The 19,229-nt window shown below is 39.2% G+C and overlaps 1 protein-coding gene across 3 annotated transcripts in view; it reads right to left on the reverse strand.

Moving 5' to 3' along the window:
• il1rapl1a (interleukin 1 receptor accessory protein-like 1a) overlaps nucleotides 1-19,229 on the reverse strand; it is a 162,075-nt gene that overhangs the window by 88,774 nt on the left and 54,072 nt on the right. For all 3 annotated transcript variants that reach the window (XM_039600539.1, XM_039600541.1, XM_039600540.1), the window contains exon 3: nucleotides 5,000-5,285. In XM_039600539.1, coding sequence (XP_039456473.1) covers nucleotides 5,000-5,285 — 286 coding nt within the window. The remainder of the gene's footprint in view (nucleotides 1-4,999; nucleotides 5,286-19,229) is intronic.

Consider the following 19,229-nt stretch of genomic DNA (forward strand, 5'->3'; position numbering starts at 1 on the left):
CGTCTCCATTAACAACTATTTTCTATCAAGGACGTTACTGATATAGCACTGACACACTGTAAGTTGAAAACTTTCCATGTTGTAGAAAAAAAAGAAATTCTCTTTGAGCAAGCACTTTGTGCAAACACTAAAAATTAATTATTTGCTATTAATTAATGGCTAAATACAGATTTTGGAAAAAGCAAATAATCTAAGAGAAAATAAAACAGAGAAGCAAAGCTCTGTCTACAATAAATTATAAATGCCATACTGTACCAGTGGCACATATTGTGATTTTAATTGAATACATTAATTATAAGAGTCAACAAACCAAGCAAATCATTATGGTTTATTAGCCAGATTATTAACTTTATATATTATATATAGAAAGCCAAACTATAAATCTAACCTTATATATTCTATTTTCGAAAATGTTAGAGAAGTTGTTTCTAATATACAGTTGCATGGTTATGTCATTTTTTATTCATCCCAAAGAAAATCAGTTTGGCTTATTATGATAATAGGGTTGTTTGAGATGTCTCCAGATAAATTAAGGTATACTGAAACTCCTATTTGTAATCTAGAGGGGGTGAAGAAAAGACTCCTCTTTGCCTGCAGGGAGTTTTAGGGGAGAATGTTTGGGTCATATGTGCTACAGTGTGTGACTCAAAAGCTTACACTCTAACAAAAAGACAATTGATTTCAGCTCTGAGGCAAATCTCTTGCAGTGTTCTGATTAGGGTATCTGAGAAGTTCGAAATCCTCTCAGCTCAACACAAGCAGAGAGGAAAACACAGCTGGGGGCACTTTGTTACGATTGCACTATTCTGCAGAATTATAGCATTCGCAGAATTTCAGACACAGTGTATACAGTTGTGGCCAGAAGTTTATCAACAGTCATCATGGACATGATTGTTTTGACCTGTTCTTTATCCAAGGTGCAATGATTATACAGCATCCATCTTAAATCACTTTAAAAAGCATGGCTCAGATATATACATACACTCACTTTAATCTTTTAATAAGTGGTGCTGAAGGTTTACAATGTCTTCACATGGCCAAGGCCCATTAACTTCTCATTAGTGAGCATGATTGACTACAACTGGTAGTTTCTCTTTGTTGTTTGACAGCATTCATTGAATTGAATAATACTCAGAACAATGGGGAAGTTGGGAAAGAACTCAGGGAAGATCTAAGGAGAATATAGATTAGCACAAGTTGGGAAGGTCTCTTGGAGGCATTTCTGAATGACTAATGATTCCAAAATGATCAGTTCAAACAACTGTACATAAGTACGAGTTCTACAAGATAAATCACCACTTTGACAAAGTCTGGAAAAATTGGCAAAGAAAACAGTTTTGAATGCTCAGAAAGCATTTGTGCTCAAGTTTGCCAGGAACTGGTAACCAGTGGAACACCAGCATGACTGTCCACAGTGAAGTGAGTTTTAAATCGCCATTAACTAAGAAGGTTCCAAGCAAGAAAGAAGCCTTTGCTTCCAAAATCAACACCTTCAAACTTAATTGAAATTTGCGGTTGCCTACATGGACAAGACAATTACATTCTGGGGAAAAGTTTCTTGGTTAGACAAGATAAAGATTGAGCTGTTTGGCCACGATAACAAGAGGTATATTTGGAGGAGTAAAGATGGAGCTTTCAAACATAATAACACTTTGTCAGCTGTTTAGCATGGTGGTGGTAGCATCGTGCCTTGGGGCTGTTTTGTTGTCAGTGGTGCTGGAATATTGCACAAAGTATAATAATTAAGAAGGAGGACTACCTCCAAATTCTTCAACTTCATCTCACATCAAGAGCTAAACAGTCAGACTTTCAGTCTGTGAAGGTTCTCAGTCATCCAGGTCATCATAGTCAAAGGAGTTTGCAAAGAAAAGCGTCTGGACTTCTTTAAGTTGCTTGAAGACGTTTCACCTCTCATCCGAGAAGCTTCTTCAGTTCTAGGGTCAAATGGACGAGAGTCCCAGATTTAAACCAAGTGGGAGTATCCCCAAAGAGGGACAAAGGACCCCTGGTGATCCTCTAATCACATGAGCCAAGGTGTGAAAGCGGGTGTGGGACCTAATCAGCCAGGGTTTCGGTGTGTTCATTGTGAAACCTGGCCCCACCTTGTCATGTGAATTCCTGAGGTCAGATGGCCCAGGATGTGAGTGGGCATTAAGGCGTCTGGGAGGGAACTCAAAACTGGATTATAAATGGCAGACAGTTGGTGTCGTAAACCACCGCCTCTGTTCAAAGAGGCGGTGATATGATATGATATGATATGAAAAATTTGAGATTATGTTCTAGGGTCCATTTGACCCTAGAACTGAAGAAGCTTCTCGGATGAGAGGTGAAACGTCTTCAAGCAACTTAAAGAAGTCCAGACGCTTTTCTTTGCAAACTCCTTTGACCAGTCAGACTTTCAGCACAACTGAATGCTTCAACAGGTCAAACACACATTGGTTTTGGAATGAGCAAAGCAGACAAACATTAAACTTTAGGAATGGTCTCACCAAACCACTCAACCCTATTGAAAACATGGTCTATGCTGGGTCAAAGCCAGGAAAAAACTCATTTAAATTGCACGTCGGCCAAAAAGAGGGGGAAATATCCAACAAGAGTCATGCTAGAATTTTGTTAATGGCTACCAAGCATCTAGTTTCTAAGGTACATGTAACCAAATATTAGTGGGGTTGTAAAAATTTACTTAAGCTTGTATATATGCTTTTGAACCCGTGTAGATTGAATTTATTTTGGGTTTTCTCAAAACTTGTGCACCAAATTCTTGTTTTTTAAAATAATTAAAGATATATAAGATGTAAAGTTCCGATTGCAACTATAAATAAGAGCATGTACTAAATTGTTAATAATAAAAGACGATATTAACTGAGAGTAAAACAGCACTTGAAAGTGTCTGTGCAAAACTGTAACTACAGCATGCAATAATGAAATGCAGGTATAGCTCAGGGTATCATTGCACACAAAAACACTCCCCCTGGTCACACTCCATGTATCCTGCCTCTTTGGGTCTTTATGAGGCCTTTAACGGGGTTTATTAAAATCTCTCTGAAATGAAGAACTGCAATGAGGCGTTTATTGAGGGATGTTCTCCACTGTAAAGGTTAATAAGTTACTGCCACATGATTATGCATCTTGTATTATGAAAAGTCTCTATGTAACAACCCACTGAAGTCTGACTGTGGGATTTATTTATTTATTTATGTTTTTGCCTATATTCGGTTGCATCTCTGTGTCTGTAAATGTTCATATGCAAAACCAAATGGAGAATTTGGTATTTTAATTTTAAGTGAAAACAAAGTATGTATACCTCCTCTACTAAACACACAAATACAACTCCATTTTGCCTCTGTCACAAGTTGATAAAGTTGATAATGTGGTCAATGACAAACTTCCATTTACTTACATTTAATGGTTACAGAACTTGATTTTAAAAGAGAGTCACTCTACCTTATCTAAATGTAACCTTTAGAGATGAGCGTGCATGCAGACCTTTGCCTGCGTTTTCACACTGATTTATAGTTCACTGCACTTCTTGTCCCCCAACACTCATACAAAGACAGCTATATAAGAGTCATGTCATGTAATCTTTGAGATGTTTTAGGATTTAAGACATATTTGCTCATGAAAAGAGACAGTTTAATTTGACTTGATATGAAAAATTTGAGATTATGTCGCCTTTGAGTATATGCCCTGCCACTTATTCTTAAGTGTGAAAATGAATATGTGCTGATTTAATTTGAAATATTAATATTTCTGAACAAACCGTTTCTGTTCTATTTGGATAATATTAGCTTAGTATATAAACTAAATCATTTCAGGTACATTTGAATTTAATCAGTCATAGAGTTTTGAGTTTTTTTATTCTAAATAAACCCTGTCAGTAATAATCAACCTTTAAGTATGTCTCGACAAATATGTTTTGTAGGTGCTTTTTTTAATGCTCCAGTGATTTAGAGGTTGACACACTCCTTGTTGAGTGCTTCACCAAACAAACAAACAAACAAAAATTCTTCTGAAATTGGTGAGGTACAAGGACTGAAAATGGGTAAAACTGCAGCAAATGTCCAAAGAAAAACTTTTAAAGACCTTCAGAAGGCCTGCTCAAAACCGCTTGAAAAAACAAACAAGTCTGGTTCTTCGGAAACAAAATATTTTTAAAATAATGAGGAGTCGAGTCATATGGTCGTGGCAGGCACAGTACAGAAATAGACTCTGCAGCTTTGACTACTTTTATCACTGCATGTGCATAACAGATTTGCATCTATCTAGGTATGTAACCCTTGAAGTCCTCTCCTCTTCTGCAGTAGCTACATTGTATTTAGTGTAATATTATTATTGTTGGATACTAAGATTTATAGAGCACTGCATTTTCCCGGTGCTGCTAGTCCTGTGCGCTCTCCAGGAGCACCATCATGCACAGTATGTCTGGGAAATGAAATGGCTATAACATGCTTATTATTTCCCTTGACAACACTTATAGGTATCACAATACAAAAACTTCTATCAATATGGTTCGTATGATTCTAAGCATAATGCAATCTCACCTCAATGGTAGAGATTTGTGGAAATGTTAAGTTGCCAATTAATCTAACCACATGAATGATAATCTGCACTTTTAACCACATTTAAAGAGACGGTAGTTCATTTTGATAGATGTTTCCTACTTGAAACATCTCTACTGTCATAGAGATAGAAGTCCATTCTGGTAGATACTTTCTGCTAAAAAGAATAAGAACCCCATTTCTTTTTCTTAATCACATTTAGAAGTTGTAGTTTCAATTCACAGAATGACCTACCCTACTTTTAAAAACATAATTAAAGGAAGCTTCTCACTCTTACTGTATGTGACCTTGGTAGCTTCTAGATAATGTTTTTCAAAGGTAGTTCGTTGTAAGTAAGAGGCTTAGTTCATCTGCCTTACTGTAGGAACAGGTTCTTCCATATTTCCATGTTCCATATTTCCATATGCCTCTCCATATGAATAGACATCACTCAAACTTACCGTAAGACACAAGAGTAAAGGCCCACATCCTGAAGGTCAGCAGGTCTGAACCAAATTGCGTCCTCCTCTTTGCTCATGCGCACACCATCAAAAGAGATGGGCTCCTCAAAGTCACTGTGGCCAAGGCCAGAGCTGCGGTACCACATGAGGCTAAGGCCCACACTCTGTGCCTGGCTGTAGTTGGCTCGGATGTAACCATAAAACAGTGCACATTTTATCCGTACCGGCTCACCCTGAAGGACCCGGTACTTCAGGTAGTCCACTGACCAGTCTGTACAGCCATCCACTACAAAGAAGCAGAAAGAGAAGGAACAAGACATGCATCATTACCAAAGTGAATTCATAAAATTAGTCATAAAATCATAAATCATGCATAAGCATTAGTACTGCAATTGCAGTATGCAGTATATTCAAAGATCTATTATGTAACAACAAGCAACACATCGGTATTTTGCATTCTCGCATTGCTTTAGGACAGGAGGGAAGATTGCTGGGTCATAAACAACAATGTCCTGTGTGTATTTGGAAACACTCTCTCAAATAGCTCTATTAGTAATGAGACAATAAGCTATGTATACAGTATGCAAGTATACCATTATTTCATTGTGTATGCTGAATAGATAGTCATATAGCAGAGGACTTTTACCTCCATAGTGTGTGTGTATGTCTGTGTGTTTTTTGAAGATTGCAATTAAATTTGTTACGTCAGTGCTAGACAACTCTTCCCTCCTCACCTGCTATGTTGACATTGCTCATCCAGGGCACATGTGCTACGATGTCCTCTGCAAAGGAAGCTTTGACTATCTCATATAAACACTGTGACATTTGGAATTAACCATAAAATATCTTCATAAATGATGTCATGCACCTTCAAGTGCTGTGGGTGCACCACAGCTCCAGTGCAACACAGTACAAGACTAGCTCGTTGTTGGGAATAAACCCTTCAACACGTTTTGTGCCTTGTTCAACAGTTCTACAGCCCTGCTATCTGACTAAGTTTGTGTATATAGTGCAATTCAGAAGAAAACAGTTTAAAAAATTAAACCTAACATGTGCAGCACAGATGAGAACTGGACCTTAAAGCCTTATCTATGAAATGTATAGGGCAACTCAACTCGCAACAAAATCAAAGAAACTGGCACAGCCTACCAGGCACGCTGGTCTGTTCTACTTCTGGCAAGCACATCTCTCCTAGTTCCCAAGCTTCTGGATTTTAACCTATGGCCAGCTATCCGTCTCTGACTAATTAGGTAACATTTGTTTATCCAGCAGGTGTATATTTGAAAGCATGTGTGTGCATGTGTAACCAGCGACTGAGAGAAAGAGACAGAGAGAAGTAGTGATGGTGTGGTGAGATAAAGTAATAAGAACCCTGCTGCGTGCCAGTCTGTGAGTGATACGGAGCCTCACAGGGACAGCTATGCTTGTAATTAATACTCTTAATTACCAGGGAAGTAATGTGTGTCTTTCTGTGGGCGCGCGCGTGTGTGTGTAGGTGTGTGCATGTGTGTGTTTTTATGAGTGTGCATTCCCTATACGAATGGTTGTCTACCTAATTATGTCAGTAATTAGCAGCGTGCTTAGCCACAAATGTGTGTGCACTTACGTACATTTGAATGTGAGAGAATTAGAAGGTGTGTGCATGGAATAAAATGCGAAGCCCTGTCTAATTATCACTCTGCCCACATGCCCTAATACATGCAAACAGGCATAACTGTACTCTCATATGTGTTTACGTACACACCTCAGAACTTCAGACTTGATTACTTTAACTGTCAAGCATCTTAATGATGAGCACAGTTAAGGTTACACTAAATCTTTTTGTTGAAGATTTCGATACACTATTAGATACTTTAATAATTCTAAAAAGCCACAAGACATTATAATTTAAGAAAAAAAGGATAAAAACCTCAGAGAAAAACTAAACAATAGACTGGGGTGAATCTCCTCTACGTTTGTTATGACATAAATATCATTCCATAGAAGTACAAAGTAGATCTTCTCCCTTCTCTGAATATCAATCTACTAATCAACAGGGACAGCAGAGGCTTCATTTATCCTTATTTTTATGCACCTTCTACACCTCTAATGGATATGACCTCTGCATTGCTCTCACAATATCCATTTCTGCCCCCTGTGCCACAACAAAAACTGTTTACTCTAACAAGCTTGCCTGAATGAAGCAATGAAAGAAAACACTTTATTCAGAAGCACCATGCCTGTCTTTTCCTTTCACCGTGCAGACATGAGCTGTCTGAGAAACAAACTCCACATGCATAAAAGTATGTATATGTAAACACACACACGCGCACGCACACACACACACACACAAGGAGACCTTTCATTCCTTACAGACATCCCAATGGGAGTTGTCTAATGCGGTGGCCTTTTGTGGGGGAAACCATATTTACGTCTGAGACTCAAAACGGTTTTATCAACTCAATTAGAGGCTGACATTTCCCACATCCCCACGCTGGGCCGGAAAATCAATGCTTCCCGCTGGAGGAATACTGCAGTCCCCACCTCTCACTCTCTCACACTGACAGCACCACACATATCTACACGCACATACAGAAGCTCTCTCTTTTCTTCACTGCTCCTCTGGGACGTCGCGCATTTGTACTGATTCTGTTCGGCCACTCTTAAACAAGCCCATACTGTAAAGGCTCTTTCCATATGGACACATTCCCACATGGCTGTCAGTCTGAAGAAAGGTGGCCTCTGCTCCTCCTTTACTGCAGTACCACGAGCTGCAGTACTCCTTTACTGGCTAGTGCTAGTCTGCTGCTGTTGCCCTAGCACTACTACAGCACATGATATAGAGGGTATAGGTATGGCTGGTGCAAGAAAATAGCAAGGGGGAGGGATGTCAGGCTGTGGGATGTGTGTCGTGTATGTGTGTGCGTCTCAGAGAAACCTTATTACATTCTGTGTTGAGGTCCAGACCTGTCCGTCTTCATGTGACACTAAAGCAAGGCAATAAATACAGACCCCTGAGCTAGAATAAATTTACTGGCACTCATGCATACACACTCCTGGAGCCACACAAACAAGCAAACGCACACTTGGAAACCAAACCCAACCTCCTAACATAAAATCACAGATTGGGCTACGTGCAACCCGAGTCAACTCCTGCTTTGTTTCTCCCATAATCAAATTCCTGTGATCCTTTCACAACATCATATTCCTCCAGTGGGCTTCCATGTTTCTCACTCGCTCTCACATTGCTCTCAGTTATCGGACTCGCTTCTCTCATCACTACCTGCTCTCTTAATGAAGTGTAATTATCAAACGTTAGGTGGGCGGCAGGGTTCTTGCAGGCCAGAAAGACATTCAGTGATCATATGTGGATAAGGATACTTAATAACTTTCTGTCTCTCTCATTCTCTTTCTCTTTTTCTCAGTTTACACCCACGCCACATGGATGACTCCATTCCTATCTCCCTATGCACCTATGACTTGTAGCTTGGCCTGCTCGTTTTTCCTCCTCCACTGGCGATTTGGGACTTTTTTCTTTTTCTTTATAACAATAAATAATTGCTTCGTTGTTTAACCGGTGACTGAAAAGGGAAACAGATGACCAACAAAGTCTCCTAAATTCGCCTATATCTAAGGATAATTATGAACTACAGTATCTCTCGATGGCTTTCAGGCCCTACAAATGTTTGTGTGTGTGTCTCTGTTTGTGTGTGTGGAGGGGAGTGGGGGGTGTAATGGTGCATAATCTATAATAAAACATGCACTATTCTATAAAGCATCCATAAGCTTTCTTCAAATGACTTAAATCTACTGTGTTGCACACATTAGTACTATAAGTCCTTTATATTCAGCTAATGGGATGAATAAATATACAGAGTAGTAAATACAGAGAAAACATTCACACATTAGTCTTTAAAATGGGCTTAGGTACCAATCACAATGTGTCCTTTAGGCTCATTACTGGGCCTTAATTCTCTATCTCCCCATCTAGCCTCCAGATTATTAAATCAAGGAACAATATAGTCAGCCACTACCCGAGTCTTAACCTGTGGTGATAGAATCCCAGCTGTCTCTGTAAATCACTGACTTTGTCTTTTTAGCCAACTGTTCCTCTGCGTGTCCCTGAATGTGCCCTGAATCTGAATGCTTCTTCCAGGCTTGCCGGCCTTGAATCAGAGGTAGGTTAACATTGGATCTCCACATAAATAAAAAGCCCAGAATGAGGGACATACTGTGTTGGAGGGATGGCATAAATGTATAACCCAAGTAATAGCAAGATATTTGCAGTTATTATCGTTCTTCTGTACACCTGCATGAATATGATTGGATGTAACAAGTCAGATAATAGCTGAGAGCTGTGAGTAAGCGTGTTTGTGAAGTATGAATGCAGGAGCTGGTGCCAGTACACTAATGCAGTCAGTGCTCTGCTTAAAATAACACAGTCCTTTTTAATGTTGTTATGTGCAATGTTTGTTCTGATTCTTTGCTATAAAAATGTACTCTAAGAACTGAACCTCTTATAAGTAGGGGACCCACATCAACCAGGTCTGCATATGTTAACTGTCAGCTGATTAGCTTCTGCCATCTGTCTTAATTATTTAGTATTTACAGAACAAGAACATCTTCAAATAATGCAGCTTGGTTTTGTTTTGATCCTCCGCTATTGCAGTGAAACAAGCTACTTTCTAACAGCACCTCACATAGCCTCAGTTGGCATTTGCATTGTACATACTGCAGTACACACCTCCCCTATTTCTGTGAATAATACAAAATTCTAAGTTTTATAAATTTGTCTGTCGGAAGCTATTCCAACGTGAGCTAATTTTGCAACCTGCAATTACAAACAGATCATTTATACTGAAACCTTTGCAATTATGCAATTGAGGCCAGTACCCATAGACCCAGTGTCAACATTTTTAAACATCCAGTTGTGCAACCACTAAACACACACGGTTCCTATTATTTGTAGGAAAACCCGTCCGATTCCTTGTCCCTCTCCTGTTAAAACTCCACAAAAACCTCCAGCATGGACAAATAACGTGATGTCTGCTTTTTTTTTTTGGCTTATCTCTCCCCCTTGTGCTGTGCCACTCTGTTTTTCTCTGTCTCTAAATCGTTCTCTTTCACTACCAGTTTACCATTGTTCATTTATATGCAAATGTGAAGAAATACTGATAATTTCTCTCTTAAGATGGCGAACTGCATTTGCTCTGAAAAAAGTTAGATGAACATCACTCTTCTTTGAATAAATCTGCCTCCGTGCTCTTTCTGTCACGACTGAATTAAAAAACAACCCAGTTGCAACAACAAAGATTTCATTTTAAATAAATAATAGTCTAAATCGCACATAACGCATTATCAACCTGTTATACACTAATTTACAGACTAAAATGATGAAGAAAATGTTTTCACTGTTAGTCAATCTATACCAACTGGCTATTGTTTTTAAACCCCTTTAATCACTCTCAGCGTATGTCACATCCAGATTCTCTTCTATCATTAATCTGATTTTTCCACAGTCCACCATTTAACTTGTATAAAGTTGCTACTGGGTACCAGAGAAAACCTGTTATCATCTTCCTAATTGGCTGCACCATTAGGTTCCACTTTTCCTGGACGACTCTGTAACCAATCGCAAAGAGAACTGCATGATTCACGTTTGCGGTCCTGAACTGTGCAGCACTTAACTGATAATGATACTGAAAAAGTAAAAAAAAAAAAAAAAATCACCACTATCACAACTGTCCGGTTTCTTCAAATAAATATCGCTACAATTCCTGATTATGTTACAAATGTTGCATCTGCAGTAACAAATCGTTCAAACGTAAACTATTTTCTTATTTCGTGGTTTCCAGTTGAAGGTTTAAATTTATGTGTTATAACTTATTTATCTCATTAGATTTAGAAAATGGGCCTTTTATTCTAACAAACATTGGAGTCTGAACATTGGAGTCTCTTTTCAAAACCACCTTAAGACTGTAAATGGCCACCATTATTGCAAACCAACCTTATGTAACCTTATATGTGACTCTGAGATAATGACCTTCCTTAATCTCTGCCGCAATAGCTGAAATAGCTATTATCCATTATTTGTTATTGAATTACATTTTTTCTGTGTTATTTTATATGGTTACTGTTCTGTGGAAAATTGTATACACATTATCACAAGCATAGGAGATCATCCCCTGTAAACTGAGACAATTACACACATTAATGGACTGCTAAAAGGTGACCACACCTATACTTCACATGTGTCTTCACATAAGCATAAGCAAAATATAATACTGTATGTGAAATACACTGGGTGTAGCATTTTTCTGCAGCTTATTTCTGTAGTTTTTTTTCTCTATGTGATAATATTTGCAGCGCTTGCTCTGTAAAATGTGATGTAATAAACAGCAGTGCAGCATTAAACCACTGAAGCTTCACCTGAGGACCACAGGAAGAATAGTGAAATTAAGTAAATCTAATTTATAACAGTAGATGTTTGCATTTGCATATATATTGGCAGAGATGTTTCAAAGGCAACGTGGATTTTTGAGAGATAAACAAAAAATAAGATCCTCAAAAATGAGATTTACCCCACAGAATCTGCTCCGAAAGAAACAAATACATCTGTGGATGAAATAATGACAGTAGGCTAGAATCTGAAAGTAAACATACTTACAGTATTCAGTAATGTATCAAAAGTGTTTTATGGGTGAATCACAGAAACTTTCAAGTTTGCCTGAAGGTGAGTCCTGTTTCTATTGTTCATACAGAAACCAGGGTGGGTTTGTTGCCCTTGACCAAGTTCAGCACAGCTCACTCAGATCCTTTTAATAACTCTCCAATTGACTTCAAATTAACCAGAACCCTTTATAGAACAGAAATTTCCCCTGTTGTGTGCAAAAGGGTGTCACTGAGACATTAGCTTTTTGACTTTCCTCTCTCTCTCTCTCTCTCTCTCCCGCTCTCGCCTTTCCTCTCTCATCCTTTCTTCCTTTCTCTTGATGATAAAGGGGCTCTTTTTAAGGAGAACAGAAAGCTTGTCAGGATTTGGCCAGCTGGAGAAAGTCATTTGAGGCCCAAATTGATGTGGCCGGGACTCTCAATAGTATCTCTCCAATAGTGGGGGCAGGATAGAGGGAGATGTGGTGGCCGGGACATTGTTCCTCGTAAATGGCTCTTTATTTCATAGGCGAACTTGGGAAATGAGCAGCACCGTTCACCGTTTCTGCTGGGGGAGGACGGCCATGCGTAAAATAGAACACTAAGAAACAGGAGGCCCTAATATCTTAACAACTAAGAAGTCGGTGGCTCTCCTACATCATGTGCAGTTTTACTGGCAATGAGAGTACATGCAAATAAAGTCCCTATAAGATATAAAGTCAAGGCTGTGTGTGAACACCATCCATCATGCTGACAGGGTGTGGGCAGCCCACATGGACATGAATCCATACACAGGCTGACTGACTGAGCCAGGTCCCTTGGACCATAACTAGGAAAAAAGGCCAAGGAAGAGAAGCACTTCAAATAACACAATCCTCAAATGCAAACCTTGTGTGCAGACTTGCTTTTTTTCCTTCTGTGGGGAAGTCTTTGTGTTTGTCTATGCAGGTGTCAGTCTGCAGTGTTGTATTAAAATGCCAGCTATTTCTTCACTCTCTGTCTCTGTGTGTGTGTATGTGTATGTGTGTGCCGGCGCTCTCCATTGTGCAGCTGTGATCCATGTGATTCAGGCTGAGCTGTCACTCTGCTAATCTTCCCCAGTAGAAATACAGCTTGGAAAATGTCATCTGAACATTCCGAATTGTGTTTACACTCGCTGCAGGTTCCATCGCTTCTAATTTGACAAGTCATTATCACCCATGCTCCTCTCCCTCTTCCCTCTTGCGGCCCGAGACACAAAAATAAAGAGGAGGTGGAAGAACGGAGGGAGCAAAACAAGGCAATAAATTCCACTCACAGGCAAACAACTGTGCTCTCGGTAATCAGTTAACACAAAAACCTTAGCTAAAATGGTGAGCATTATTGTTATTTTCAGTCATTTACATCGGCTATTCGGCTTCAGATCTGTGTAAACTCCACATCATTCCCTTAGGCCTGTTTATATTTATAAAATGCAAAAACTAGACAGAAAGCCCTGACGGAGAAGTTTCTTGGCTGTCTCGTGAAAAAGAAGCAGCTGGTGGATATGTGCGCTGGGAAAAGCACATGGCTTTCCACACCCTCAGGCCCACAGCAAAGCTAGCTTTGACAAGGGCTGCACAATGGGAATTCAGTATTAAAGAAAACAAGGTGAAAAGCCTCATACAGCAAGTCCTAGAAATAAAACAAGAAAATACGTTGTTATTCCAACACCCCATATGAGCAATGCATCATCTGACGTCTCTATCAACAGGACAGGCTTTCAAAGATACAAATGTTCTGAGCTTACTGCTACCTTTAGGGAAATGACTGCACATATACTGCAGCTCTAGATCTTAAACTCCCATCAATTGCATAGTGATGTCTAGGTTAGATAATAAATCTGCAAACAAAACTGTAGAGCCCCCTCCTCCCCTTTCCAAAAACTTTGTGAATCTGGGTTAGACATGTCTCTAGACATTTTGTGGACCATTGGACTTTGTATCCTCAGGCTGTGTGAAGCAGCATTTTTTGAGACCTCTATTACCGGAAGGAGGGAGCTGGGGTGGAGGCCAACAAAATCCACAGACATTCCCACTAATAATTGAGAGAAGTTAACTGTGCCTATACTTGAAGATAAGCCCTTCAGTGTAGATTTGTACTCCAGTCATGTGCACGAGGTAATCTAAAGCAGATCACAGAGTACAGCTTTTGTGGCCACTGTACCAGTCTTACTCGATTGTCAAGTTGTGTTACTCAGGTGCGCTTATTAAATTTTGGGCCACTTGTAGCTACAACATGGCATAAATAACAAATCAAAACACTAAATAGCATGATAATTATGGAGGAGTAATAAATGTGACGTTAAATCAAGGTGACAGCAGAAGAACTGATAATGACAAAGCAGGTGGGAGAGGAAAGGAAGCAATGATCCATCCATCCATCCATCTGTAAGTCTGTCCAGTCGTTAAACAGACATCTCCAGTGAGAGCTGGCACTCGGGGCCATGGGAGTTAATGACACACTGCCTTAGGCCTAGATCCAGGCACTGTTCCTCTGACAAACTCATACAAACACAAGAGCTGAAATTATTTTAACGTAAATGTGTGTATTTCACCATCAAAAGACAGAAGCTTGCCATTTAGTGCTGTTATGCTACAAGAGCAAGGTCTATACATCATCAGCCAATAGCATCTGATCCTGGTTGTTGACTGATGGCACAAAGTAGAACGAGTCAATAGAAACCTGTTTTTGATATCATCACTCCTGCTGAAGTGTGATCAGCGCTCTGTCTGCACATGTCCTTAAATATTTACCCCTGTTTAATCTTCTGTCCTCTCTGCCCCCAACTTTCGATCTACTCCTCATGCTAAGATGTGATGCCTGTCCTCCTACCATGTTTTTCTCCCCCCAACTATATTGAAGTTACACCTCCTGGATTTTACCCAGCCCCTTTGATCACTGTGCTTTTGGCTCTACTTAACATTTGAAATGTACCGGCATATGATATTCTCTAACTTTCTCTCAGTTATTACTCGTTCCCTGGTTAACCCCCACCTTTCCTGAGTTGTAGTTAGTCATTTAAATTAATATGTTTGCAGAAAAGAGCACACAACAAACAATCCAAATCACAATACAAAGCCAGCAAAAAGTCTTCAGTGAGAGAAAAGGTGAATTGGGAGATAAAAAAGCTCATATATTACAGGACGTTCAGCATGGAGAGGACAAACGAGCATGTGCTGAAGATAAAAGAACATTTTCAATTAAGATGAGTATGAAGCTTGGTTCATTAATAATGCAAAAATCATTACCCCAATTATCTTAGCGTCCCAGTTTAAAGACACCGTATACGTGCGTGTGTGTTTGCTTGCCCGTTTTTTGCATGCAAGAGTTTGTCTAGTGTGTAAGTAAAATGGATTTCTTAAGTGAGCTGAAGCCAAAAATGTGTTCCTTTTAATGACCACAAGAAAAAAGAAGAGAACTATAACTTTTACAAAACTTGTGCAAGCATATACATCCAGAGAGTGCTTTCAGGTGCACCTGTATGCATGCACAGCACAAAGGGAATGACAAAGACAGAGACTAGCGACAGAGATAGGAGCGACTGTTTGATGCGTTCCTCTAAAATATTTATGCAGCTGGAGATTTGTGTCCCTGATTCTGTGTCCAATTAAGTGTTTTTTTCCCCTCCAAATGGATGGGAATTAGATGAGAAAGTCTATGAGAAACACCATGCAGTAAATGCATACACAATAAGAATAAATGCTCATGAATGGAATGCAATCCAATACAACAAAATCATGCCCCTTTCTTTGCTTCTTGCATTGACTGACCTGACATTACAAATTACTGCATCCATTTAATGCAACAGCAGACTCCCAACATTAACCTGCTAGCCAGAAGCGAAAGCAATCCCATTCACGTTTCAAACTTCTGAATTATTCAGTGGCTTGCCAACAAGGAGTGGTGCTTGTGAGGATTGGGCTTTTGGGTGTTCACTTCCACGACAAATGACACAGATGCTAACATGCATCGCTCCCTAGTGACACTCACACATTAGTCTCATGAACTTAATATCCAGAAAAAATAGTAGAGTGATTTATGAGGACTTCACAGATGAAATCACTGACACAAATTAACAGAAATGATTCTGACTAACAAAACGTGGATTCGTCCTCGCTCTGTCTCTGAGCTGCCTGCTCTCCCTCGGCCTGGAGAGTAGGGAGGGCAGCGGCTCTGCACGAGCTTTAAATAGGAATTAGCAGCATTTCATTGTGATAGTGATTGAGTATGGGTCCCTGGGGTGGGTCTACTCATTGTTACCAGGCCTTGTAAATCTACAGTAATCCTCTCAGTGGAGGAGAAAAACAAACACACACACAAATATTATACATATACACATGCATATAAACGTGTGTGCACATGCATGCTTATTTTTCACTGGCAGAACAATATATGCATAAAAAGTATCTGCTGGCACTCAAACCCAGTACTTGTAAGGTTTGAATGTCAATCAAAACAATCATATCCCTCCTCAAGATTTTCCGAGAATGATTTAAAAAAACTTTGTTGCCGAGACACTGGTTCCTTATATGAACTACTGCCCATGCTGCTTACTCCTCTAACATTTGTCCTCCGCCCACTCAATCACCCACACAGACCCACGGACACATGGTTGGGAAGACACGGTGAGAGTGCAAAAACTAGCTCACAGCTTGCTGACTCTTGCTTTTGAAAGCTTCCCACAGTCAGGGTTCACCTGTCCCTGCACTTTACATATTTTCAAATCTTGCACCATTTTGCGAACTTCACTTTGCCGTGCACAAAATAACCCTAGTCGAGACTATTAAGCATTTCAGACTAAGCTGGAGAGGCTAGAAGAGGCAGCTCTGTGTGGTCCTTGTTCAAAGAAGATGTCACTTTAAGAGGTACAAAAACCCTTTTAATTAATCCTTAGAGGTTTGGACATGCAATGATTATTCCAAGTTTAAATACTAAATTCCTCAGGTATACCACCTTAAATCAAGTTGGCACCTTGTGATGTTGAAGTGACTTGTGTCATTAGTGAATTTTGTCATTTTAAATTCGGGTTGCCAACTCTAACAAGAAATCCATTGCTCCACAAAATAGAAAACAGGAATGTACAAAATTAGACACACATATGCAACATGGACACCATAAGATAAAAAATAAAGTAAATCCAATGCAATCAGTAGTGGAAGAAGCATTAATAGAACCACTTATATGCTCAGCTATGAATAACTATAACTATTATATTGATATAGTAATAAATTGTTATTACTACAATTTTGATGTTGCAGCAGGTAGAGGCAAACAGTTATTGTGTAACAATGTGCATCTATGATAAATTGAAAGAACTCTTTCAGATTGTGGTAAAGCAGTGGGGATTCCAGTATCACTTACTAAATGGCAGCGGGGTGAACAGGCTATGATTAGGGTGGGTATTGACTTTTGGTATCCTTTGGGCTTTGATCAGACACCTCACCGATTATGTTCTGGCAGTTTCAATCACTCGCTGCAGAGACCTCTGGTCTTGGTCTTATACATTTCCAGATGTTTCCAGACATTTCCGATTGCACTTAGGGCTGTAGGATTATTTGAGTTTTAATCTCAATCATGATTTTGGCTTCCCACAATTAAATGAGCATGATCGTGCAATATTTAAAATGCAAGCTCCACCAATTGGAACGCAAATTAAAAGCAAATCAGGCGCTCCCTTAAATTGACGTTTGAACATGTGCCTGCATGTGCCAATCACAGCTGTTCCCTGCATCATGTAGCTTGAAGTTTGAAGGGTTTATTGGGTAATATTATCTTAAAAGATACAATTACAATAAAATTCAAATGTCTGGAATAGCAAAAAGCAAAGAAACTGTCCTTAAAAGCAGGTCATCATCCGTTGCTTGGAAATACTTTGGATTTAGAACATGTGATGTTAGCCAAGGACAAATCATATGTAAAGAGTGCTGTGCCTCTGAACTGCAAAGCAACACAACTCATTAAACCACATGAAAACACACCATAAAGTGCAGTACAATTAAAGCATGAAGGCCAACGAAAATAATGAAATGCTGGAGCAGTTTCCCTTTGACTTCACTTTATTAAGTCAACAGGACTGTCATTAAGAGATGTGCTTTAAGTGAATAATATGTCAATGCAAAGATTTGTACAGATGTGAAAAAGTAAAAACAGTAAATATTGCACTCTTATTTAAACAATGCAATAAAAATTGTCTTAGTAAAATCAATGAATAATGTTACAAATAATCCCAATCTCAACATTGAACAAACTAGCATGGTTAGCATTGTGGATATAATTGTGCAGCCGTTCTTATACTATTAAAGTTTGTTATGCTACAGTAAATCTGAAAATGCTATCACATATGGAACTTTCTCAGAAGTGTATTTAAAATCTGTTAAAGTTCAGTCATGTATATAATGCAGTAAACACAACAACTACGTGAGTTCTGTTAGACAGGTAAACACATAGTTTCCTAACCTCACATTATACCTGTCATTCTGTTAGACAATACCTCAAACATTGCTTTCACTAAAGTGAAATCAAGTGAATAATAAAGAAATGCATACAGCAATATGTAGACCTGTGTCATTTCGCCCCAGCTGGATTAATGTATTATACTGTGTTAACTTCAAGTATATAAGAAAGTAACAAACCAAGCAGTCATATGTTGCCCTGCCCTCAGTATTATTTGCATGTACTCATCTGTGCCCACAGCACAGGAGCCCACACTGAGAAATAGTATCTGCTGCTCTCTCAGGCATGTACTTTATAGACTATTTTCATATTTAAGCACGCTGTGAGTAAAGGCTCCTCTAGTGCACAGTAGGTGTTGTGGAAATAAATATTTTATACTAGAATCTAATTGCATTTTGTGGCCTTGAGCACCCTACAAGACAATCTGCAGCGCTGGTCTAATGGCTATCTTCCGTACTGTCTGCTGGGGGACCACTGACACACATGCACACTTTTTATGATGTAGTTTATAGACTCAGATTTGTGAAGCTCTCACACATCTGTGTTTAACGTATGTACACTAGAAACTACAGAAGATACAATATGTATTCTAACTACGTGGGGTTCTATAAAATATTAAAGGATGAAGGAATATCATAAATCTATGGCAAAATCTGTGATGCATGCCGTCATGTCACAGAGGACTGTGTGTACCCTTTCTGTTTCTGCCCATTGACCATAAAATCCCACATGAAGGGCTTTTAAGGGTAAGGCGTATGCACATAAAAACACACAGACATGCACAAAAATTCAATAATGAACGTCAATATGCTTTGAACATCATACAAAATGAGGTTACAGTATTTGTGCATTAGTAAGAGATATCTCTATAGCCCAAAAATCTCTACCATTTAGCTTGAGAAGCCACAAAAATATAAAAAATATAGAAATATCTAAATACCGATTGGGCTACAGGCCACAGAGTTAAGTGTTGTACTAAATGATGGCTTTATTGAAGATCAGCATCGCCAGAAATGTATAATCTGACAGGAAGACCAAATCAATATCAGCGCAGGATCCAGCACCTACCACTCTGATGAGGGTTTAGCACTCAAACAGAAGCCCACTAGGTCAACTACCAGACAAA

Source organism: Oreochromis aureus, linkage group 16, assembly GCF_013358895.1.
Source record: "Oreochromis aureus strain Israel breed Guangdong linkage group 16, ZZ_aureus, whole genome shotgun sequence".
NCBI classification, from domain to species: domain Eukaryota; kingdom Metazoa; phylum Chordata; class Actinopteri; order Cichliformes; family Cichlidae; genus Oreochromis; species Oreochromis aureus.